The sequence below is a fragment of the Anomaloglossus baeobatrachus genome, chromosome 4 (genome assembly GCF_048569485.1).
Source record: "Anomaloglossus baeobatrachus isolate aAnoBae1 chromosome 4, aAnoBae1.hap1, whole genome shotgun sequence".
In the NCBI taxonomy this organism is placed as follows: Eukaryota; Metazoa; Chordata; class Amphibia; order Anura; family Aromobatidae; genus Anomaloglossus; species Anomaloglossus baeobatrachus.
In genome coordinates, this window is record NC_134356.1 from 702,105,207 (window position 1) to 702,130,608 (window position 25,402).

Sequence of the window (25,402 nt, forward strand, 5' to 3'; positions counted from 1 at the left end):
CGCCTGCTCTCTGTGACCGGCCCGCCCGTCTTCAGCCGGTGCAGTGGAGCCGGGCTGCAGCGTGCCGAGCAAGGAGAGATCCTGTGCAGGTCTGCACTCCGCACAGTCAGTGCAGGCAGCGGAACGCAGGAGTCTTTCCTCTGTTCCCTGCCGGCACTAATTGTCAGTGACACACGCGCGCTCTGACGTTGTCAGTGCTGCGCTGCGTGTGTCATTTCAAAAGTTCCCGCCGGGCAGGAGAAGAAGCAGCACAGCAGAGGAATAATTCATCCTGCACTGTAGGACCTGCGATGATGTCACGCCCATGTGACTGTGTGGGAGGAGACACAGGAGGCCGGGCAGAAAGCAAAGATGGTGAATCCTGAAGGAGATGTGGACACATGATGACTGGTAATAAGAAAATAGGGGACATGAGGGGGGGGGGCTGCAGGGTGAGTGCATATGTGGGAAGATGGAGCTGCAGGGTGAGTGGCATATGTGGGAAGATGGAGCTGCAGGGTGAGTGCATATGTGGGAAGATGGAGCTGCAGGGTGAGTGCATATGTGGGAAGATGGAGCTGCAGGGTGAGTGCATATGTGGGAACATGGAGCTGCAGGGTGAGTGCATATGTGGGAACATGGAGCTGCAGGGTGAGTGCATATGTGGGAAGATGGAGTTGCAGGGTGAGTGGCATATGTGGGAAGATGGAGCTGCAGGGTGAGTGCATATGAGGGAAGATGGAGCTGCAGGGTGAGTGCATATGTGGGAAGATGGAGTTGCAGGGTGAGTGCATATGTGGGAAGATGGAGCTGCAGGGTGAGTGCATATGTGGGAAGATGGAGTTGCAGGGTGAGTGGCATATGAGGGAAGATGGAGCTGCAGGGTGAGTGCATATGTGGGAACATGGAGCTGCAGGGTGAGTGCATATGTGGGAAGATGGAGTTGCAGGGTGATTGGCATATGTGGGAACATGGAGCTGCAGGGTGAGTGCATATGTGGGAAGATGGAGTTGCAGGGTGAGTGCATATGTGGGAAGATGGAGTTGCAGGGTGAGTGGCATATGTGGGAACATGGAGCTGCAGGGTGAGTGCATATGTGGGAACATGGAGCTGCAGGGTGAGTGCATATGTGGGAACATGGAGCTGCAGGGTGAGTGCATATGTGGGAACATGGAGCTGCAGGGTGAGTGCATATGTGGGAAGATGGAGCTGCAGGGTGAGTGCATATGTGGGAAGATGGAGCTGCAGGGTGAGTGCATATGAGGGAAGATGGAGCTGCAGGGTGAGTGCATATGTGGGAAGATGGAGCTGCAGGGTGAGTGCATATGTGGGAAGATGGAGCTGCAGGGTCAGTGGCATATGTGGGAAGATGGAGCAGCAGGGTGAGTGGCATATGTGGGAACATGGAGCTGCAGGGTGAGTGGCATATGTGGGAAGATGGAGCTGCAGGGTGAGTGCATATGTGGGAAGATGGAGCTGCAGGGTGAGTGCATATGTGGGAAGATGGAGCTGCAGGGTGAGTGCATATGTGGGAAGATGGAGCTGCAGGGTGAGTGCATATGAGGGAAGATGGAGCTGCAGGGTGAGTGCATATGTGGGAAGATGGAGCTGCAGGGTGAGTGCATATGTGGGAAGATGGAGCTGCAGGGTGAGTGCATATGTGGGAAGATGGAGCTGCAGGGTGAGTGGCATATGTGGGAAGATGGAGCTGCAGGGTGAGTGCATATGTGGGAACATGGAGCTGCAGGGTGAGTGCATATGTGGGAACATGGAGCTGCAGGGTGAGTGGCATATGAGGGAAGATGGAGCTGCAGGGTGAGTGCATATGTGGGAACATGGAGCTGCAGGGTGAGTGCATATGTGGGAAGATGGAGCTGCAGGGTGAGTGGCATATGTGGGAAGATGGAGTTGCAGGGTGAGTGCATATGTGGGAAGATGGAGCTGCAGGGTGAGTGCATATGTGGGAAGATGGAGCTGCAGGGTGAGTGCATATGTGGGAAGATGGAGCTGCAGGGTGAGTGGCATATGTGGGAAGATGGAGCTGCAGGGTGAGTGGCATATGTGGGAAGATGGAGCTGCAGGGTGAGTGGCATATGAGGGAAGATGGAGCTGCAGGGTGAGTGCATATGTGGGAAGATGGAGCTGCAGGGTGAGTGCATATGTGGGAAGATGGAGCTGCAGGGTGAGTGCATATGTGGGAACATGGAGCTGCAGGGTGAGTGGCATATGTGGGAACATGGAGCTGCAGGGTGAGTGCATATGTGGGAAGATGGAGCTGCAGGGTGAGTGCATATGTGGGAACATGGAGCTGCAGGGTGAGTGCATATGTGGGAAGATGGAGCTGCAGGGTGAGTGCATATGTGGGAAGATGGAGCTGCAGGGTGAGTGCATATGTGGGAAGATGGAGCTGCAGGGTGAGTGGCATATGTGGGAAGATGGAGCTGCAGGGTGAGTGGCATATGTGGGAACATGGAGCTGCAGGGTGAGTGGCATATGAGGGAAGATGGAGCTGCAGGGTGAGTGCATATGTGGGAAGATGGAGCTGCAGGGTGAGTGCATATGTGGGAAGATGGAGCTGCAGGGTGAGTGCATATGTGGGAAGATGGAGTTGCAGGGTGAGTGCATATGTGGGAACATGGAGCTGCAGGGTGAGTGCATATGTGGGAAGATGGAGCTGCAGGGTGAGTGCATATGTGGGAAGATGGAGTTGCAGGGTGAGTGGCATATGTGGGAAGATGGAGCTGCAGGGTGAGTGGCATATGTGGGAAGATGGAGCTGCAGGGTGAGTGCATATGTGGGAAGATGGAGCTGCAGGGTGAGTGGCATATGTGGGAACATGGAGCTGCAGGGTGAGTGCATATGTGGGAAGATGGAGCTGCAGGGTGAGTGGCATATGAGGGAAGATGGAGTTGCAGGGTGAGTGCATATGAGGGAAGATGGAGCTGCAGGGTGAGTGCATATGTGGGAAGATGGAGCTGCAGGGTGAGTGCATATGAGGGAAGATGGAGCTGCAGGGTGAGTGCATATGAGGGAAGATGGAGTTGCAGGGTGAGTGGCATATGAGGGAACATGGAGCTGCAGGGTGAGTGTATATGAGGGAAGATGGAGTTGCAGGGTGAGTGGCATATGAGGGAAGATGGAGCTGCAGGGTGAGTGGCATATGTGGGAAGATGGAGTTGCAGGGTGAGTGGCATATGTGGGAAGATGGAGCTGCAGGGTGAGTGCATATGTGGGAAGATGGAGTTGCAGGGTGAGTGGCATATGTGGGAACATGGAGCTGCAGGGTGAGTGCATATGTGGGAACATGGAGCTGCAGGGTGAGTGCATATGTGGGAAGATGGAGCTGCAGGGTGAGTGGCATATGTGGGAACATGGAGCTGCAGGGTGAGTGCATATGAGGGAACATGGAGCTGCAGGGTGAGTGCATATGTGGGAAGATGGAGTTGCAGGGTGAGTGCATATGTGGGAAGATGGAGCTGCAGGGTGAGTGCATATGTGGGAAGATGGAGCTGCAGGGTGAGTGCATATGTGGGAAGATGGAGCTGCAGGGTGAGTGCATATGTGGGAACATGGAGCTGCAGGGTGAGTGGCATATGTGGGAACATGGAGCTGCAGGGTGAGTGCATATTTGGGAACATGGAGCTGCAGGGTGAGTGCATATGTGGGAAGATGGAGCAGCAGGGTGAGTGGCATATGTGGGAACATGGAGCTGCAGGGTGAGTGGCATATGTGGGAAGATGGAGCTGCAGGGTGAGTGGCATATGTGGGAAGATGGATCTGCAGGGTGAGTGGCATATGTGGGAAGATGGAGCTGCAGGGTGAGTGCATATGAGGGAACATGGAGCTGCAGGGTGAGTGCATATGTGGGAAGATGGAGTTGCAGGGTGAGTGCATATGTGGGAAGATGGAGCTGCAGGGTGAGTGCATATGTGGGAAGATGGAGCTGCAGGGTGAGTGCATATGAGGGAAGATGGAGCTGCAGGGTGAGTGCATATGTGGGAAGATGGAGCTGCAGGGTGAGTGCATATGTGGGAACATGGAGCTGCAGGGTGAGTGCATATGTGGGAACATGGAGCTGCAGGGTGAGTGCATATTTGGGAACATGGAGCTGCAGGGTGAGTGCATATGTGGGAAGATGGAGCAGCAGGGTGATTGCATATGTGGGAACATGGAGCTGCAGGGTGAGTGCATATGTGGGAAGATGGAGTTGCAGGGTGAGTGGCATATGTGGGAACATGGAGCTGCAGGGTGATTGGCATATGTGGGAAGATGGAGCTGCAGGGTGAGTGCATATGTGGGAAGATGGAGCTGCAGGGTGAGTGGCATATGTGGGAAGATGGAGCTGCAGGGTGAGTGGCATATGTGGGAACATGGAGCTGCAGGGTGAGTGGCATATGTGGGAAGATGGAGCTGCAGGGTGAGTGCATATGTGGGAAGATGGAGCTGCAGGGTGAGTGCATATGTGGGAAGATGGAGCTGCAGGGTGAGTGGCATATGTGGGAACATGGAGCTGCAGGGTGAGTGGCATATGAGGGAAGATGGAGCTGCAGGGTGAGTGGCATATGAGGGAAGATGGAGCTGCAGGGTGAGTGGCATATGAGGGAAGATGGAGCTGCAGGGTGAGTGCATATGTGGGAAGATGGAGTTGCAGGGTGAGTGGCATATGTGGGAACATGGAGCTGCAGGGTGAGTGCATATGAGGGAAGATGGAGTTGCAGGGTGAGTGGCATATGTGGGAACATGGAGCTGCAGGGTGAGTGCATATGTGGGAAGATGGAGCTGCAGGGTGAGTGGCATATGTGGGAAGATGGAGTTGCAGGGTGAGTGGCATATGTGGGAAGATGGAGTTGCAGGGTGAGTGGCATATGTGGGAAGATGGAGTTGCAGGGTGAGTGGCATATGAGGGAAGATGGAGTTGCAGGGTGAGTGGCATATGTGGGAACATGGAGCTGCAGGGTGAGTGGCATATGAGGGAAGATGGAGTTGCAGGGTGAGTGGCATATGAGGGAAGATGGAGTTGCAGGGTGAGTGGCATATGTGGGAACATGGAGCTGCAGGGTGAGTGCATATGTGGGAACATGGAGCTGCAGGGTGAGTGCATATGTGGGAAGATGGAGCTGCAGGGTGAGTGGCATATGTGGGAAGATGGAGTTGCAGGGTGAGTGGCATATGTGGGAACATGGAGCTGCAGGGTGAGTGCATATGTGGGAACATGGAGCTGCAGGGTGAGTGCATATGTGGGAAGATGGAGCTGCAGGGTGAGTGGCATATGTGGGAACATGGAGCTGCAGGGTGATTGGCATATGTGGGAACATGGAGCTGCAGGGTGAGTGCATATGAGGGAAGATGGAGCTGCAGGGTGAGTGGCATATGGGGGAAGATGGAGCTGCAGGGTGAGTGGCATATGTGGGAACATGGAGCTGCAGGGTGAGTGCATATGTGGGAACATGGAGCTGCAGGGTGAGTGGCATATGTGGGAACATGGAGCTGCAGGGTGAGTGGCATATGTGGGAAGATGGAGCTGCAGGGTGAGTGGCATATGTGGGAAGATGGAGTTGCAGGGTGAGTGGCATATGTGGGAAGATGGAGCTGCAGGGTGAGTGGCATATGTGGGAAGATGGAGCTGCAGGGTGAGTGGCATATGAGGGAACATGGAGCTGAAGGGTGAGTGGCATATGTGGGAAGATGGAGCTGCAGGGTGAGTGCATATGAGGGAAGATGGAGCTGCAGGGTGAGTGGCATATGTGGGAAGATGGAGCTGCAGGGTGAGTGCATATGTGGGAACATGGAGCTGCAGGGTGAGTGCATATGAGGGAAGATGGAGCTGCAGGGTGAGTGGCATATGAGGGAAGATGGAGTTGCAGGGTGAGTGCATATGAGGGAAGATGGAGCTGCAGGGTGAGTGCATATGTGGGAACATGGAGCTGCAGGGTGAGTGCATATGAGGGAACATGGAGCTGCAGGGTGAGTGCATATGTGGGAAGATGGAGTTGCAGGGTGAGTGGCATATGTGGGAAGATGGAGCTGCAGGGTGAGTGCATATGTGGGAAGATGGAGCTGCAGGGTGAGTGCATATGTGGGAAGATGGAGCTGCAGGGTGAGTGCATATGTGGGAAGATGGAGCTGCAGGGTGAGTGCATATGTGGGAACATGGAGCTGCAGGGTGAGTGCATATGTGGGAAGATGGAGCTGCAGGGTGAGTGCATATGTGGGAAGATGGAGCTGCAGGGTGAGTGCATATGTGGGAACATGGAGCTGCAGGGTGAGTGCATATGAGGGAAGATGGAGCTGCAGGGTGAGTGCATATGAGGGAAGATGGAGTTGCAGGGTGAGTGCATATGAGGGAACATGGAGCTGCAGGGTGAGTGCATATGAGGGAAGATGGAGTTGCAGGGTGAGTGCATATGAGGGAAGATGGAGCTGCAGGGTGAGTGCATATGAGGGAAGATGGAGTTGCAGGGTGAGTGCATATGAGGGAACATGGAGCTGCAGGGTGAGTGCATATGAGGGAAGATGGAGTTGCAGGGTGAGTGCATATGAGGGAAGATGGAGCTGCAGGGTGAGTGCATATGAGGGAAGATGGAGTTGCAGGGTGAGTGGCATATGTGGGAACATGGAGCTGCAGGGTGAGTGGCATATGTGGGAACATGGAGCTGCAGGGGGAGTGCATATGTGGGAACATGGAGCTGCAGGGTGATTGGCATATGTGGAAAGATGGAGCTGCAGGGTGAGTGGCATATGTGGGAACATGGAGCTGCAGGGTGAGTGCATATGAGGGAACATGGAGCTGCAGGGTGAGTGCATATGAGGGAACATGGAGCTGCAGGGTGAGTGCATATGAGGGAAGATGGAGTTGCAGGGTGAGTGCATATGAGGGAAGATGGAGCTGCAGGGTGAGTGGCATATGAGGGAACATGGAGCTGCAGGGTGAGTGCATATGAGGGAAGATGGAGTTGCAGGGTGAGTGCATATGAGGGAACATGGAGCTGCAGGGGGAGTGCATATGTGGGAACATGGAGCTGCAGGGGGAGTGCATATGTGGGAACATGGAGCTGCAGGGTGATTGGCATATGTGGAAAGATGGAGCTGCAGGGTGAGTGGCATATGTGGGAACATGGAGCTGCAGGGTGAGTGCATATGAGGGAAGATGGAGCTGCAGGGTGAGTGCATATGAGGGAAGATGGAGTTGCAGGGTGAGTGCATATGAGGGAACATGGAGCTGCAGGGTGAGTGCATATGAGGGAAGATGGAGTTGCAGGGTGAGTGCATATGAGGGAAGATGGAGCTGCAGGGTGAGTGCATATGAGGGAAGATGGAGTTGCAGGGTGAGTGCATATGAGGGAAGATGGAGTTGCAGGGTGAGTGCATATGAGGGAAGATGGAGCTGCAGGGTGAGTGCATATGTGGGAAGATGGAGCTGCAGGGTGAGTGCATATGTGGGAACATGGAGCTGCAGGGTGATTGGCATATGTGGAAAGATGGAGCTGCAGGGTGAGTGGCATATGTGGGAACATGGAGCTGCAGGGTGAGTGCATATGAGGGAAGATGGAGCTGCAGGGTGAGTGCATATGAGGGAAGATGGAGTTGCAGGGTGAGTGCATATGTGGGAACATGGAGCTGCAGGGGGAGTGCATATGTGGGAACATGGAGCTGCAGGGTGATTGGCATATGTGGAAAGATGGAGCTGCAGGGTGAGTGGCATATGTGGGAACATGGAGCTGCAGGGTGATTGGCATATGTGGGAAGATGGAGCTGCAGGGTGAGTGCATATGTGGGAAGATGGAGCTGCAGGGTGAGTGGCATATGTGGGAACATGGAGCTGCAGGGGGAGTGCATATGTGGGAACATGGAGCTGCAGGGTGATTGGCATATGTGGAAAGATGGAGCTGCAGGGTGAGTGGCATATGTGGGAACATGGAGCTGCAGGGTGATTGGCATATGTGGGAAGATGGAGCTGCAGGGTGAGTGGCATATGAGGGAAGATGGAGCTGCAGGGTGAGTGGCATATGTGGGAAGATGGAGCTGCAGGGTGAGTGGCATATGTGGGAAGATGGAGCTGCAGGGTGAGTGGCATATGTGGGAAGATGGAGTTGCAGGGTGAGTGGCATATGTGGGAAGATGGAGCTGCAGGGTGAGTGGCATATGTGGGAAGATGGAGCTGCAGGGTGAGTGGCATATGTGGGAAGATGGAGCTGCAGGGTGAGTGCATATGTGGGAAGATGGAGCTGCAGGGTGATTGGCATATGTGGGAAGATGGAGCTGCAGGGTGAGTGCATATGTGGGAAGATGGAGCTGCAGGGTGAGTGGCATATGTGGGAAGATGGAGCTGCAGGGTGAGTGGCATATGTGGGAACATGGAGCTGCAGGGTGATTGGCATATGTGGGAAGATGGAGCTGCAGGGTGAGTGCATATGTGGGAAGATGGAGCTGCAGGGTGAGTGGCATATGTGGGAAGATGGAGCTGCAGGGTGAGTGGCATATGTGGGAACATGGAGCTGCAGGGTGATTGGCATATGTGGGAAGATGGAGCTGCAGGGTGAGTGCATATGTGGGAAGATGGAGCTGCAGGGTGAGTGGCATATGTGGGAACATGGAGCTGCAGGGGGAGTGCATATGTGGGAACATGGAGCTGCAGGGTGATTGGCATATGTGGAAAGATGGAGCTGCAGGGTGAGTGGCATATGTGGGAACATGGAGCTGCAGGGTGATTGGCATATGTGGGAAGATGGAGCTGCAGGGTGAGTGGCATATGAGGGAAGATGGAGCTGCAGGGTGAGTGGCATATGTGGGAAGATGGAGCTGCAGGGTGAGTGGCATATGTGGGAAGATGGAGCTGCAGGGTGAGTGGCATATGTGGGAAGATGGAGTTGCAGGGTGAGTGGCATATGTGGGAAGATGGAGCTGCAGGGTGAGTGGCATATGTGGGAAGATGGAGCTGCAGGGTGAGTGGCATATGTGGGAAGATGGAGCTGCAGGGTGAGTGCATATGTGGGAAGATGGAGCTGCAGGGTGATTGGCATATGTGGGAAGATGGAGCTGCAGGGTGAGTGCATATGTGGGAAGATGGAGCTGCAGGGTGAGTGGCATATGTGGGAAGATGGAGCTGCAGGGTGAGTGGCATATGTGGGAACATGGAGCTGCAGGGTGATTGGCATATGTGGGAAGATGGAGCAGCAGGGTGAGTGGCATATGTGGGAACATGGAGCTGCAGGGTGATTGGCATATGAGGGAAGATGGAGCTGCAGGGTGAGTGGCATATGTGGGAAGATGGAGCTGCAGGGTGAGTGGCATATGTGGGAAGATGGAGCTGCAGGGTGAGTGCATATGTGGGAAGATGGAGCTGCAGGGTGAGTGCATATGTGGGAAGATGGAGCTGCAGGGTGAGTGGCATATGTGGGAAGATGGAGCTGCAGGGTGAGTGGCATATGTGGGAACATGGAGCTGCAGGGTGAGTGGCATATGTGGGAAGATGGAGTTGCAGGGTGATTGGCATATGTGGGAAGATGGAGCTGCAGGGTGAGTGCATATGTGGGAAGATGGAGCTGCAGGGTGAGTGGCATATGTGGGAAGATGGAGCTGCAGGATGAGTGGCATATGTGGGAAGATGGAGCTGCAGGGTGAGTGGCATATGAGGGAAGATGGAGCTGCAGGGTGAGTGGCATATGTGGGAAGATGGAGTTGCAGGGTGAGTGGCATATGAGGGAAGATGGAGCTGCAGGGTGAGTGCATATGTGGGAAGATGGAGCTGCAGGGTGAGTGCATATGAGGGAAGATGGAGTTGCAGGGTGAGGGGCATATGAGGGAAGATGGAGCTGCAGGGTGATTGGCATATGTGGGAAGATGGAGCTGCAGGGTGATTGGCATATGTGGGAACATGGAGCTGCAGGGTGAGTGGCATATGTGGGAACATGGAGCTGCAGGGTGAGTGGCATATGAGGGCTGCAGACTGACAGAAGGATGTGAAGGGGTGCAGATTGTTTGAGAGGGGTAAGTTGGGGTACAGGCAGGGTGAAATATGTGGGCAGGGTGTGTGACATGGGGGTGTAGTGTGTGTGATATGGGGGTGCAGGCTGTATGGGGAGCAGGGTGTGTGACATATGGGGGTGTAGTATAATACAGGTGTGCTATATAGGGGGTGTAGTGATGTAGTATATTACAGGTGTGCTATATGGAGGTGTAGTATATTACAGGTGTAGTATATGGGGTGTAGTGATGTAGTATATTACAGGTGTATATAGGGGTGTAGTGATGTAGTATATTACAGGTGTACTATATGGAGTTGTAGTATATTACAGGTGTGCTATATGGGGGTGTACTATATTACAGGTGTAGTATATGGGGTGTAGTGATGTAGTATATTACAGGTGTACTATATGGAGGGGTAGTATATTACAGGTGTATATGGAGGTGTACTATATTACAGGTGTAGTATATGGGGTGTAGTGATGTAGTATATTACAGGTGTACTATATGGAGGTGTAGTATATTACAGGTGTGCTATATGGGGGTGTACTATATTACAGGTGTAGTATATGGGGTGTAGTGATGTAGTATATTACAGGTGTACTATATGGAGGGGTAGTATATTACAGGTGTACTATATGGAGGGGTAGTATATTACAGGTGTACTACGGTATATGGAGGTGTAGTATATTACAGGTGTGCTATATGGAGGGGTAGTATATTACAGGTGTGCTATATGGAGGGGTAGTATATTACAGGTGTGCTATATGGAGGTGTATATTACAGGTGTATATAGGGGTGTAGTGATGTAGTATATTACAGGTGTATATAGGGGTGTAGTGATGTAGTATATTACAGGTGTATATAGGGGTGTAGTGGTGTAGTATATTACAGGTGTACTATATGGAGTTGTAGTATATTACAGGTGTGCTATATGGGGGTGTACTATATTACAGGTGTAGTATATGGGGTGTAGTGATGTAGTATATTACAGGTGTGCTATATGGAGGTGTAGTATATTACAGGTGTGCTATATGGAGGTGTAGTATATTACAGGTGTGCTATATGGAGGTGTAGTATATGGGGTGTAGTGATGTAGTATATTACAGGTGTATATAGGGGTGTAGTGATGTAGTATATTACAGGTGTGCTATATGGAGGTGTAGTATATGGGGTGTAGTGATGTAGTATATTACAGGTGTATATAGGGGTGTAGTGATGTAGTATATTACAGGTGTACTATGTGGAGTTGTAGTATATTACAGGTGTGCTATATGGAGGTGTAGTATATTACAGGTGTGCTATATGGAGGTGTACTATATTACAGGTGTAGTATATGGGGTGTAGTGATGTAGTATATTACAGGTATGCTATATGGAGGTGTAGTATATTACAGGTGTACTATATGGGGGTGTACTATATTACAGGTGTAGTATATGGGGTGTAGTGATGTAGTATATTACAGGTGTAGTATATAGGGGTGTAATGATGTAGTATATCGGAGGTGTATTATATAGTGGTGTAGTATAATACAGGTGTATATGGGGGTGTACTATATTACAGGTGTAGTATATGGGGTGTAGTGATGTAGTATATTACAGGTGTAGTATATAGGGGTGTAATGATGTAGTATATCGGAGGTGTATTATATAGTGGTGTAGTATAATACAGGTGTATATGGAGGTGTACTATATTACAGGTGTAGTATATGGGGTGTAGTGATGTAGTATATTACAGGTATGCTATATGGAGGTGTAGTATATTACAGGTGTACTATATGGGGATGTACTATATTACAGGTGTAGTATATGGGGTGTAGTGATGTAGTATATTACAGGTGTAGTATATAGGGGTGTAATGATGTAGTATATCAGAGGTGTATTATATAGTGGTGTAGTATAATACAGGTGTATATGGGGGTGTAGTATATTACAGGTATATGGAGGGAGTGTAGTATAATACAGGTGTATATGGGGGGTGTAGTATAATACAGGTGTAGTATATAGGGGTGTAGTGGTGTAGTTTATTACAGGTGTAGTATATGGAGGGGGTGTAGTGATGTAATATATTGGGTAGAACTGAGGTAATTTTATTAGTCCGGCCCTCTAAACCAATTCCAATTTCTCATGCGGCCCCATGGGAAAATTAATTGCCCACCCCTGATCTAGTGAGTGGTGTCTGTGCATGGTGTAAATGTGGCACCCTGGACTAGCCAGGTCATCACAGGTAACACTCACACACCCCCACCCCCATTAGACAGCAACATTAGCCAAACACAAAACCCTTGTTGCCTCCCTCCAGGGTCTGATGTCCACACCAGGTGGGGCGGAGCCAAGTGGTTGGCCCCACCCACCAAGGAGTTCACAGGCCTGGAGGCGGGAAAAGCTGACAGTTGAGTTCAGGAGTTGAGTTGAGGAGTTTGAAGTGAGAGGAGTAAAGTGGAGAGTGTCTGGGTTTGTGGCCCAGGCACAAACAACAAGGTTGGCAGATGGTGGTGGCCGTCTGCAGGAGTGGTGAATCGACGCGGAACCGTAGGACCGGGGTCGGGCGTTGGCCCGCCGGTACCGACCGGGGAGCGAAGTGAAGCCAGCACACACAGGCAGGGCCATCGGACCCCGACTAGGCTTGGAGTCGCCGTCAACAGTCAAATCCGAGTGTGACAGGAACCCCAGGGGTTTCCTAACAGCCAAAGACCCGTCAGAAGGCAACTGCCCACACCGTGAGGGTATACAGCTACCGGCTAAGGCTAGAGACCCAAGGGCCAGCGCCTGCGGGCAAACGGGCTCCTCCGGCATCCATACACCGAGGAGCGGACTACCGTTGGGGATCCACCGTAGTCAAACAAGTACACAAAGGTGCAGGGAAAGACAGCCGCCATCACCTGTCCGGGGAGAGACACTGCAGCCGGCTGCGGGACCTGTCCATCCAGCCGTTTGGTTTACCGAGGACTTTGTGCATCTCTTACTGAGTGAGTACACCCGTGCCATCCGGCACCGCGCCGCGCTGTACCTGCAACCCTGCATCTTACCTACCCTGCCTCCTCGTCACACCACCGGGCCCCGGGACCACCGACCCCTACCCACGGAGGGGGGAAAACAACATCCCAGCTGCTCCCTACCATTGCTCTCGGGATCCCTGTGGCGCCCCTGAGGCTTCCGTCGCCACAGGTCATTGCACCCCATCCAGCGGTGTGATGCCCCATTCTGGGTGAGGAAGGGAGTGAACTCCGGTCCCCTGGTAAATCTACACTACACCCATTGCTAGGAACACACTGGGACCAGGGATAGTGGCAGTTACCCTCCCATGCTGCATGCTGGGAGGGGCCGTAAGACCCATCCCTGCTCCTATAGGGTAGATCAGAGCAACTGGGGAGGTGGGAGGAGCCACAAGAGTGCAGACACAGAAAGGAAAGTCTAGTGTGAGGAGATAGAGAGAGGGAGGGGAAGGAGGAGGAGGCCTGCTGGAGGCAGGCAAGGAGGAGAAGTGAAAGGAAAGAAAGCTCCAAATCAGTCAGGAGCTGAAAGAAGAAAGAGACGCTTCCTGGTGAAGATCCTGGGACTCAGAGGGTCCAGGTGCCACCAAGCAGAGAACAGAAAGGGTCCCAGGGCCACGGGTAGCTGTAGAGCTGCGGTGGCCTGTTCCACAGGAACATCGGTGGAGGGATCAAGCTGCAACAGGGGACGGTCCCTAGAAACCGGAGGAGTGCAAAATCATCTCCAAACAGTAAAAACCGAGGCCCAGGGAATGTTGTAAACTCCCTGGGCCACAGCCCACAGCAGAACTTCTAGAAAAGGGGTAATCAGCCGACAGGTGACCCCCCAGCCTTGAGGCTGTTGTGGAGGCCGAGCCAGGTTTACCCTACAAAAAGGCAAGGCTAAGGAAGACAGCAGAAGACAGAGACACTTAAGAGAAGGGCACCGGGTTTTGCTCCAAGAATCACCCAGAAACGGCGGAGGTCCCTGACAGTGGTCCCAGCAGTCCAAGGGTTCCTGCCGGCTTTGACAAGAATTGTGAGTAAAGAACTTGAACTGCACCCTTGGAGTGGTCTCTGTTATTTTAGCTGCTTAGACTTCCACTACACCATAGACTCTCACGAGCACCAACAGTGCCCCGGGGCATTGCTCCACCTGTGGGGAGCAGTATCATCATTGCTGCCACTTCATCACCCCGGAGGCCTTACACAGCAGCGGCGGCTTAATAGCCGCATACCACAGGTGGCGTCACGAACACAAACTTTAATTCATCAGCCATATTTAAAACTGACACCCACCAGGGCCACGGAGTCGGGCCCCGCCACCACTGACGTCTCCCGGACTAGTCCGGCCCGGCACCGGGTGTCCCATAGCCCTGGGGTGGGCGAGTCATCCCTGTCACCAGCAGCGGTGGTGCCCACCTTCACCACAACCCGTGGGTGGCGTCACGGACTAAATCCCCCAAAACCAACCACCCCTTTTACTAACTGGCGAGGAGCGCCGCTCGAGTCCCCGGATCCGGCCCACCGCTCGAGCCACCGAGCAGCAGCAGCCACAGCAGCGCCGGACCCGAGCGTTAGCGAGCGCAGCAGCGCCCTCCCCACCCGCGACATAAATACGAGTGTGAATGAATACCAATCAACCGAGACTGTCACCAGATTAAGATGTTAGGTAGCGGTTCCCGGCTACCCACAGTTAAAGTCTCTGTTGGGATTGTGTGTGCTTACAGTTAAACCCCCCGTTTTAAAGGACAACGGCTGAGAACTTGCAGGCCAACCCATAAACTTTTGGGCTTTGTAAATAGCCCCCAGACCGACATTTTCACCAAACCGCAGTCTCTGGAGAGGCTGATTGGAGGACGGGCCTGCGGTAGAGTCGGCCGAGGCCCTGTCACCAATGAAACCAGTGACTACCCTCCTAAGGAGTCCCCTGGACGTGGGGCCCTTGAAAAGGACTGCCGGGTAAGGAACTTTTTACCCAGTGGAGGCCGCCTTTTTGGGGTAGCCCTTGATGAAACGGCGGTAATAACCCACCAGGCCCAGGAACTGCCTCACCTCCTTTGTTGTGGTAGGTCTTGGGCAGTTCTGGATGGCTGTAATTTTCTCTGGGTCCAGCGCCACACCTTCGGCACTCACCCCATGCCCGAGGTACTGTACTTTGGGCTTCAGCAGATGGCACTTGGAGGGCTTCAGTTTCATTTCGTTTTTGGTGAGAGCCTCAAACACTTCGGCAACATGCTCCAGATGTGCATCGTACGTCTTGGAGTAGACAATGATGTCATCCAAATATAGCAAGACTGTCTCGAAGTTGCGGTGTCCCAAGCAGCACTCCATCAGCCTCTGGAAGGTTCCTGGGGCGTTACACAATCCAAAAGGCATGCTGTTGAACTCGTAGAAACCCATCGGGGTAGTGAAAGCAGTCTTCTCCCGGTCCTCCTCGGCGACGGACACCTGCCCGTAGACACTAGTAAGATCAAGAGCAAGAAGTAATTTGCTGTTCTCAGTGCAGCCAACGACTCTTCAATGCGGGGGAGAGGGTAGGCATCCTTGTGAGTTATCTGATTAACCTTCCGGTAATCCACACACAACCTCATAGTGCCGTCCTTCTTCTTTACCAGGACCAACGGAGCTGCCCAGGGACTACAACTATCACGGATGACCCTTGCCTCCTTCCTGTTCCTCAACATGTCCTTGGTACACTGGTAATGTGCAGGTGGAATTGGCCTATATCTCTCCTTGATGGGTGGATGTGTATCTGTGGGAACGTGGTGTTGGACTCCCTTGATCCTCCCAAAATGTAGCGGGTTTTTGATGAATACCTACTCGTACTCCCACACTACCCTGTACACCCCTCCCTTGTGATGTGCAGGTGTGGAGTTGGTGCCTACGTGTAGCTCCTGACACCACTCTTCTAGCTGCTTTGGTGAACTGTCACTGTCTGACTGTGATGTGGTGACGATGGAGGCTGCCACCTGGATGGCATCAGTGTCTACGGTGAATAGTTTAGCAATGGTGGCGTAACGGGGTAGCCTAACCTCTTCCTCTCCGCAGTTCATCACTCTCACGGGCATTCTCCCTTCCAGACATCAATCACCCCTCTGGCCGCCATTACTGTGGGCCAGTGTTCCGAAGGCAGAGGCTCCACCACTACCGGGTAATCCTGTCCTCGGGGACCTACTGCTGCCCTGCACCAGATCATCATTTCACTCCGCGAAGGCACCACTAGAGGCGCTACATCTGTGGCGCCCTGGACAAGCCAGGACGTCACAGGTGCGACAACTTGGCGTCATGAACAGGATCTTACCGCTCTGCCGTCTGGTAGAGGTGCGCCTTGTGACCGAGGTGTCCGGCCGAAAATTTGGCGAAGCCGCCATTTTGGGCGCGAAAAGTCCCCGCTCGAGCGTCTCCTCGAGCAGTGGAGGCGCGAAAGCCAAAACCCCGCCCCTGTAGAGGAGGAGCCGGAAAAAGACTAAGGGGGACGGAGCCGCTGGAGGAGCAGTGGTCGCAGCCACATGTAACTAGCGCTGCAGCGTGCAGGGACGCCAGGACTCTGCTGAAACACGTTCCTGTATCCAGAAGCAAGATGTGCCAGGAGCTCCCGGCCCAAGTCCACTTTATGCTGGCGAAGTGGACGTCGGAGATCCGAAGTGGAGGTGGTCTCAGAGGAGCGGGTAAGCGACCCACACCCCTATGTCCCCGAGGGATCGGTCGATACGGCTGAGGGGCCCGGCCTGCTGCCGTCCACCACACTACCTCCCTCACTGCCCATGCCCGCGGCCGACCGACCCGTTACCCCTGCTACCGGTAGAGGAGCCCGCAGCGTCTGTGGGAGAGGGCCCACACCTGCGGCCCCCGGGCCCTACCTTTACCACCGCCCTGACACCCGTCCCGGCTTCCATCCCGGCCGCAACGAAGGCGACCCTCGCCCAGAAGCCAGCACCCCGAGTCCCGCTGACCGCTCCCAGACACCCGGCCTCGGCTGAGGCATGGCAGGGATGCAGCTGCCAGGAGGCAGAGCAGGCCATGTCACAGCAGGGTCCCTCATTACCGAAGGTACCGGTCGTAGCCAGCACAGGGGGACTCCGGCTGGGCCCATCCCCGACCCCGCCTGAACCGGAGCAAGCAGAAAGTGCTCCGCACCGGGAGCGGCAGCAAAGGCAGCTGCGCCGCGGGAATGCTGATTAAGAAAGAAAAGTTAGAGCATGGTAGCGGTTCCCGGTTACCTTGCTGTCGGTCCCCATTGGGACTCTGCTGACGTTCCAGACGGCCCTCAAGGCTAAGGAGTCCGGTTGGAGGAGCAGTCGTACCCGCATCATCGGCAGCTGAAAATGGAGTCCTGTGGGACAGTGTCACCCCCGTGTGAGGGTGGCGTTGGGGGCTCGTGCTGTTCAATGGTGGACTGTGGGAAAGCTGCAGGAGGAAGCTGTACCGTAGCCAGGTGTTGTGGATGGCCCCTGGGACCCAGCTGACAGTCCCCGTTGGGACCCTACAGTTTTGTTTGTGGTAGCCCGTTGGCTACGAAGCACTGTTGTACCCGTAGGGACTTTCTGCAACCGTTGCGTAAGGAACTGCTTACGGACAAGCCCGAGAACTGGCAGGGTAATCACAAACTAGTGGGATGTAAATAAATGTTGGCTTAAACCGTACCGCCTCTGGAGAGGCTGATTTGGGAGGATGGGCCTGGAGGAAAGGGATGGCCCAGGCCCGCCACTACCGTAACCGGTGGCGATCCTCCGGGGGTTCAGGGGTCCCCATGGACACGGGTCCCCTGAAAGAGACAGTACCCGCTCGGGCAGCTTGGTTCTGGACTGGGGTCAAGGGGTGCTGCCCATTTCTTAGGGGCAGCATCAGGGCCAGGTTGTTTGGGTGGGAGAAGAGTGGAAGCCGTGCCGTTGTGAAATATTGTGATTTTTACATGTTTTTACTGTTTTTCTATCTTTTGCAGTTAACAAAAATAAAACCGGTGATGGACGGGCAGCCCGCGGACGGTCTGCATTTTACTAAGGGGGAATGTGGTGCCCTGGACAAACCAGGACGTCACAGGTGTGATACATCCATCACTCGCACACCACCGATCTCTCCAGCTGACATGTTCACCTGTTGCCGCTGCAGGAGAGCCCGGATTTCACGTTGCAGAGCCCTCTGTTGGCCCGCTCCTGCCGTGGCAGACAGTTGTTGCAATAAATGCAATACTTCTCCCATGCAATTCTCAATCACATTTGTTCCCAGGACCATTTTTGAGTTACGGTCACTAGGGTCATTCTGCACCACAATGAGTCCTTGATGCTTCAGCTCCACTCGCCCCACCTTTATGCGGGCGTCACACGGTACGATCTTTTGTGCGATCGCACGAGCGATCGCACCCGCCCCCGTCGTTTGTGCGTCATGGGCAATTAGTTGCCCGTGGCGCACAAAGTCGTTAAACCGCCGTCACACGCACTTACCTGCTGAGCGACCTCGCTGTGGGCGGCGAACATCCACTTCCTGAAGGGGGTGGGACGTTCGGCGTCACAGCGATGTCACACAGCGGCCGGCCAATAGAAGCGGAGGGGCGGAGATGAGCGGGACGTAACATCCCGCCCACCTCCTTCCTTCCTTCCTCATAGCTGGAGGGACGCAGGTAAGCTGTGTTCATCGTTCCCGGGGTGTCACACGGAGCGATGTGTGCTGCCCCGGGTACGATGAACAACCGGCGCAAAGAAAAATAAACGACTTTTTAAAAATGAGCGACGTGTGACAGATAAACGATTTGTTACGGATTTGTGATCGTTCAGAGTCGCTCGGAGGTGTCACACGAAACGACGTTGCAAACGATGCCGGATGTGCGTCACGAAAACCATGACCCTGACGACGCATCGCACGATAGATCGTCTCGTGTGACGCCCGCATTAGAGTCACTTCCTTAAACCTTAATTGGGTCATAGGGAGTCCATTGGCCGCAATGATGGTCAGGCCGGCAGCAGGGGGGGGTGAGCTCACTGTCAGACCAGTAACGCTTGCATAGTACATAAGGCATAGTGGTTACCTGCGAGCCGGTGTCCAGAAGGGCGAACGTCGGGATACCGTACACAGCAAGGGAGATGATGCGGCGGCCTCCCACATACCGGTCACGCCAATCCGCTGGGCCTTGAGGGTCTATTCCTGAGGATTGGCCCTTGGTCTCAGAGGTTGCTTGTTTAAATGACACCGGCGGGAGTAATGGCCGGTCTTGTTGCACTTGTAGCAGACAGGCTGTCCATACCGGTTGTTGTTGTTGCTGGTCTTCCTCCTTTGCATCCAGGGGACGTCTTCTGGGCTGTCGGCGAGCTGGATCTTCTCTGGTGGCTTGGCCTTCGGTGGAAGCTGTAGGGCTGCGAGGATCCTTGTGACGTCCATGCTCAGACGCTGGACTTGGGATGATAAGTCTCAGGAGTCCCGGGCGTTGCGGCGGGTGTCGGCAAGTCTAACAAAGGTGGCGCCACCGAGACATGAGCAGTGTCAGCCAGCCAGGGTGGTGGTTCGAGGGGCACCAGCTTCAGATGTTTGTAGGGCTTTAATGGCCCGGTCCTTTAGGACCGCAAAGTTCAAGTCTGGATGTTCCAGGGCCCATAGCCGCAGCTTCTTGCGGTCTTCAGCAGACCCTAGCTTCTGCAAGAACTGCTCCACCAGCATTTTATTACTCTCAAGCTCACTGATGGAGTTTGTCTGCTTCAGCGTACGCAAGGCGGTCTGCAGCCTCAAGGCGTAGTCCTGGATGCTGTCCTGAGGGCGCTGTCGACAGTTATAAAACTGCATCCGCAATTCCGCTTCCGTGCGGGTTTCAAAAGCGACTTGTAGCTTGTCAAAAATGGCGGTTACCGAGGCCCGGTCGGCATCGGCCCAAGTCTCCACCTCCTGCTCGGCGGCCCCAGTCAACTGTCCTAACACCATCGATGCGCGCTGCTTGCCGGTCATGGCGTTCATATCAAGAACAGTACATAGTTTCTTCTTGAATGCCTGCAGGGCATCGGGCCGTCCGTCATACTGCGGTAACCAGGCAGCACCGGTCATCTATCCTAGCACCACCGATGCGCGCTGCTTGCCGGTCATCTATCCTAGCACCACCGATGCGCGCTGCTTGCCGGTCATCTATCCTAGCACCACCGATGCGCGCTGCTTGCCGGTCATCTATCCTAGCACCACCGATGCGCGCTGCTTGCCGGTCATCAATCCTAGCACCACCGATGCGCGCTGCTTGCCGGTCATCTATCTTAGCACCACCAATGCGCGCTGCTTGCCGGTCATCTATCCTAGCACCACCGATGCGCGCTGCTTGCCGGTCATGGCGTACATATCGAGAACGGTACATAGTTTCTTCTTGAATGCCTGCAGGGCATCGGGCCGTCCGTCATACTGCGGTAACCAGGCAGCACCGGTCATCTATCCTAGCACCACCGATGCGCGCTGCTTGCCGGTCATCTATCCTAGCACCACCGATGCGCGCTGCTTGCCGGTCATCTATCCTAGCACCACCGATGCGCGCTGCTTGCCGGTCATCTATCCTAGCACCACCGATGCGCGCTGCTTGCCGGTCATCAATCCTAGCACCACCGATGCGCGCTGCTTGCCGGTCATCTATCTTAGCACCACCAATGCGCGCTGCTTGCCGGTCATCTATCCTAGCACCACCGATGCGCGCTGCTTGCCGGTCATGGCGTACATATCGAGAACGGTACATAGTTTCTTCTTGAATGCCTGCAGGGCATCGGGCCGTCCGTCATACTGCGGTAACCAGCGCCGGGCACGTGAGGTAAGGTGATCGGCATTACTTGGGTGATCGCCAGGACCGCTCTGTCCGGAGCAGGAACTGCCGCATCTTCGTCCTCTGCCACGTTCACGGCCGCCAACGCTCCAGCGGGAGGCGCTGCCCCGTCAATAACATTGGGCGCAGACATCTTCCCACTTCTCCCCCTTGGTTTATCGGGAGCAGTCTCTTAGCGCGCCTCACTGGTTTCTTTTCCAGTCTCGGGAGTCACTTCCTTCCGCCCGCATTCCCAGGGGGCGGGGCTTCCTCTTCGCGCTCTTTCTCGGGGAAGAAGACGCTGGGTTGTCGTTTTTTTCACGCCCAAAGATGGCGACAAAATGGTGACTTTTGAAGATTTTTACAGCGGAGCACTGCTGACAGTCCAGAACAAGGCGCACTTCCACCAGGTAGGTAGATGGCTTACGATCCTGTTCGTGACGCCAGGTTTCCAGGTGTGCCGCCCCCACGCCAGCAGCAGCCGGGCTGCTTGGATCCGGACCCGCAGTGTGGCTCGAGGGATCTCCGGACCCCGGGGTCTCGCGGACACTTCAAATAAAAATGGGAATTGGTTGTATGTGGGATTTTCTATATAGTCCGTGACGCCACCCACGGCGTGTGGTAAGATGGGGTACCACCGCTGCTATTAGGGAGCACCCGGGGCATTGGGATGGCAGTTAGTTGTTTTTTAACCCTCTGTTGGTAGGGGTGGATTCCCCGGGGCCCAATGTCACTGTGCTGAGGATGGTGGCTGCAGGGGCCGGCGCGCCCGGTCGGACCGGGGGATGTTAGTGTACTCACAGTCAAATAAATCACACAAGTCCAGTAGTAACCAAGGTGCCAGTGGCCGGTCTCCGCGGCCGGGTGTATTCTGGTCCTGCACCCGGGGTGATGGTCTGTGTCACTTTCCTCTGCACGGTTTTTAGTTCTCTTTGGACTTCACGGTGTGCAACACGAGAGTCCGCTCCCAGAACTACGGGTGTGAGCCTTCCCACAGACGCTGACCCGTGGGATCCAAAGGGGCCCTGGCGGATGCCCTATCCCCCGCGGTGGGTTGCTGGTCTGCTCTATTGAGACTCTATTTGAGACCTATAATCCTGCCCTCAACTGGTGAATTAACAAAGCCGGTGGTTCCGGTCCTGGCTTCTGGGTCCAGGTACCCCCTCTGTGCACGGTTTCCGGGTCGATTCTCCGGTGTCGGTACCGGCAGGCTCCTACCCTGTCCCGGTCCACCTCGGATCTCCGGCAGCCGTCTTCCTGTCTCCTGACAGACACGGACCACCGTCTGCCACCTAGCCAGCACGCCGATGCTCCAACTCCGACGCCTTTCCTCTCTGGCTTCCACTCGCACTTCAAACTCAGAGCGCTCTACTCAACGGAACTGAACTGAACTGAATCTCTTTTCCCGCACCTGGTTTTCCAGACCCCTAGGTGGGCGTTTTCCTTCCGCCTGGTCCCGCCCACTGGTGTGCCTTTCCTACCCTGGGGGGGTGACTAGGATTTTCTCGGCTTGGTGTAACCATATGAGAGATGGTGTTGTGCGGGGGTCTATTTTGTGTGTGACCACCTGGCGGTGCCAGGAGCCTCCATAACATTGTACACCGAGAACAGGAGCCTCCATAACATTGTACACCAGGCACAGGAGTTATGTGGGCGTCTTGTAGAATTGGGGCAGCTTGTAGATATGTGGGCATCTTCTTTAAATGGGGGCGGCTCGTAGATATGTCAGCGTCTTGTGGAAGTGGGGGCTGTTAGGCGATATCTATGTGTCCTGTAAAAGTGGGGAGCTCAGAGATATATGGGCGTCTTGGAGAAGTGGGGGGCTCGGAGATATGTGGGTGTCTTGTAGAAGTGGGGGGCTCAGAGATATGTGGGTGTCCTGTAGAAGTGGGGGGCTCGGAGATATGTGGGTGTCTTGTAGAAGTGGGGGGCTCAGAGATATGTGGGTGTCCTGTAGAAATTATTACTATATTTATGGCGCCATCAGTTCCATGGCGCTTTACATGAGAAAGGGGTGTACATAATAGGGACAAGTACAATAATCATAAACAATACAAGACACAGACAGGTACAGCAGGATAGAGGACCCTGCCCGCGAGGGCTCACAGTCTACAGGAGGAGAGAGGACCCTGCCCGCGAGGGCTCACAGTCTACAGGAGGATAGAGGACCCTGCCCGCGAGGGCTCAGAGTCTACAGGAGGAGAGAGGACCCTGCCCGCGAGGGCTCACAGTCTACAGGAGGAGAGAGGACCCTGCCCGCGAGGACTCACAGTCTACAGGAGAAGAGAGGACCCTGCCCGCGAGGGCTCACAGTCTACAGGAGGAGAGAGGATCCTGCCCGCGAAGGCTCACAGTCTACAGGAGGAGAGAGGACCCTGCCCGCGAAGGCTCACAGTCTACAGGAGGAGAGAGGACCCTGCCCGCGAGGGCTCACAGTCTACAGGAGGAGAGAGAACCCTGTCCGCGAGGGCTCACAGTCTACAGGAGGAGAGAGGACCCTGCCCGCGAGGGCTCACAGTATACAGGAGGAGAGAGAACCCTGCCCGCGAGGGCTCACAGTCTACAGGAGGAGAGAGGACCCTGCCCGCGAGGGCTCACAGTCTACAGGAGGAGAGAGGACCCTGCCCGCGAGGGCTCACAGTCTACAGGAGGAGAGAGGACCCTGCCCGCTAGGGCTCACAGTCTACAGGAGGAGAGAGGACCCTGCCCACAAGGGCTCACAGTCTACAGGAGGAGAGAGGACCCTGCCCGCGAGGGCTCACAGTCTACAGGAGGAGAGAGGACCCTGCCCGCGAGGGCTCACAGTCTACAGGAGGAGAGAGGACCCTGCCCGCGAGGGCTCACAGTCTACAGGAGGAGAGAGGACCCTGCCCGCTAGGGCTCACAGTCTACAGGAGGAGAGAGGACCTTGCCCGCGAGGGCTCACAGTCTACAGGAGGAGAGAGGACCCTTCCCGCGAGGGCTCACAGTCTACAGGAGGAGAGAGGACCCTGCCCGCGAGGGCTCACAGTCTACAGGAGGGGAGAGGACCCTGCCCGTGAGGGATCACAGTCTACAGGAGGAGAGAGGACCCTGCCCGCTAGGGCTCATAGTCTACAGGAGGAGACAGGACCCTGCCTGCGAGGGCTCACAGTCTACAGGAGGAGACAGGACCCTGCCTGCGAGGGCTCACAGTCTACAGGAGGAGACAGGACCCTGCCCGCGAGGGCTCACAGTCTACAGGAGGAGAGAGGACCCTGCCCGCGAGGGCTCACAGTCTACAGGAGGAGAGAGGACCCTGCCCGCTAGGGCTCACAGTCTACAGGAGGAGAGAGGACCCTGCCCGCGAGGGCTCACAGTCTACAGGAGGAGAGAGGACCCTGCCCGCGAGGGCTCACAGTCTACAGGAGGAGAGAGGACCCTGCCCGCGAGGGCTCACAGCCTACAGGAGGAGAGAGGACCCTGCCCGCGAGGGCTCACAGTCTACAGGAGGAGAGAGGACCCTGCCCGCGAGGGCTCACAGTCTACAGGAGGAGAGAGGACCCTGCCCGCGAAGGCTCACAGTCTACAGGAGGAGAGAGGACCCTGCCCGCGAGGGCTCATAGTCTACAGGAGGAGAGAGGACCCTGCCCGCGAGGGCTCACAGTCTACAGGAGGAGAGAGGACCCTGCCCGCGAGGGCTCACAGTCTACAGGAGGAGAGAGGACCCTGCCCGCGAGGGCTCACAGTCTACAGGAGAGTGTGTGTGAGTGTGAGACCCATACTCCCAGACACTAAAGACTGCCTGCAGCAGCTGTGGCTGCTGGGGTCTTCAGACTAGCTCAACACTAGAGTGTCAGAGTGCAGATACTGTAAGGTGTGTGGAGGCATCAGGTGTCAGTTCTGTGTCAGTGACCAAAAGTCCGCAAGAATGGCTGATGGCACCAGGAGCAGAGCTATGCAACTGGCCAATGCTAAGGCAGGAGCCGAAGAGAGGGAGGACGGTGCTGTGGACAGCAATGAGGAGGTTGCCCACGAGTCCTCCAGGAGCTCGACGCCAGAAAACCGTTCTGCCGAGGACATTGCACAACCTGGCAATTATGGACAAGATGAGGAGCAGCTCACCCAAGGTTCCTCAACGAGCCAGATGCCAGCCCTCCGCTCTGAAAGGGACAGTGAATCGCCTAGCTCTGCAGCGTGCCGCAGATCACCACGTGCCATTCCACCGAGCCTGGGAGGCTCGGATAGCCTTCTTCAAATGGCTATGGCCCTTCTCCAGGCTGGAGACCAGAAGGGCTACAAGGAACTCCTGGCAGAGCGCAGGGCAGAGCGGCAGGCAGCGCGTGACGCTGAGGCTGCGGAGCGGCACGCAGAGCGTGAGGCTGCGGAGCGAGAGCGGCAGGCAGCGCGTGAAGAGCGAGAGCGAGAGCGACAGGCAGACCGTGACTACCAGCTGCAGCTAGCTCAGCTCCGGCCCTCATCAGCCACACGTGACCTTCGAGACACCAAACTTCCAAAGGTCCGTGTTGAGGACTTCCCAGTGCTGGAGAAGGATGGAGACTTGGACTCTTTCTTGACTGCTTTTGAACGGACTTGCCTGCAGCACCATCTGGACAAGGACCAGTGGGCCAAATACCTGACCCCCCGTTTAAGGGGTAAGGCCCTGGATATCCTTGGGGACTTGCCTGCTGAGGCAGATCAGGGCTACGACACCATCAAGCGGGCCCTGATCCAACAGTACAACCTCACCAGGGGGGGAACAGGCAGGTGAG

The 25,402-nt window shown here is 55.1% G+C and overlaps 1 protein-coding gene across 1 annotated transcript in view; it reads left to right on the top strand.

The window, feature by feature from the left end:
* The first annotated feature begins 368 nt into the window (after nucleotides 1-368).
* The window catches only part of EPHB4 (EPH receptor B4), a 168,886-nt gene continuing 143,852 nt past the window's right edge, over nucleotides 369-25,402 (top strand). Inside the window, exon 1 of the mRNA XM_075346756.1 lies at nucleotides 369-390. Coding sequence (XP_075202871.1) covers nucleotides 381-390 — 10 coding nt within the window. The 5' untranslated portion in view covers nucleotides 369-380. The remainder of the gene's footprint in view (nucleotides 391-25,402) is intronic.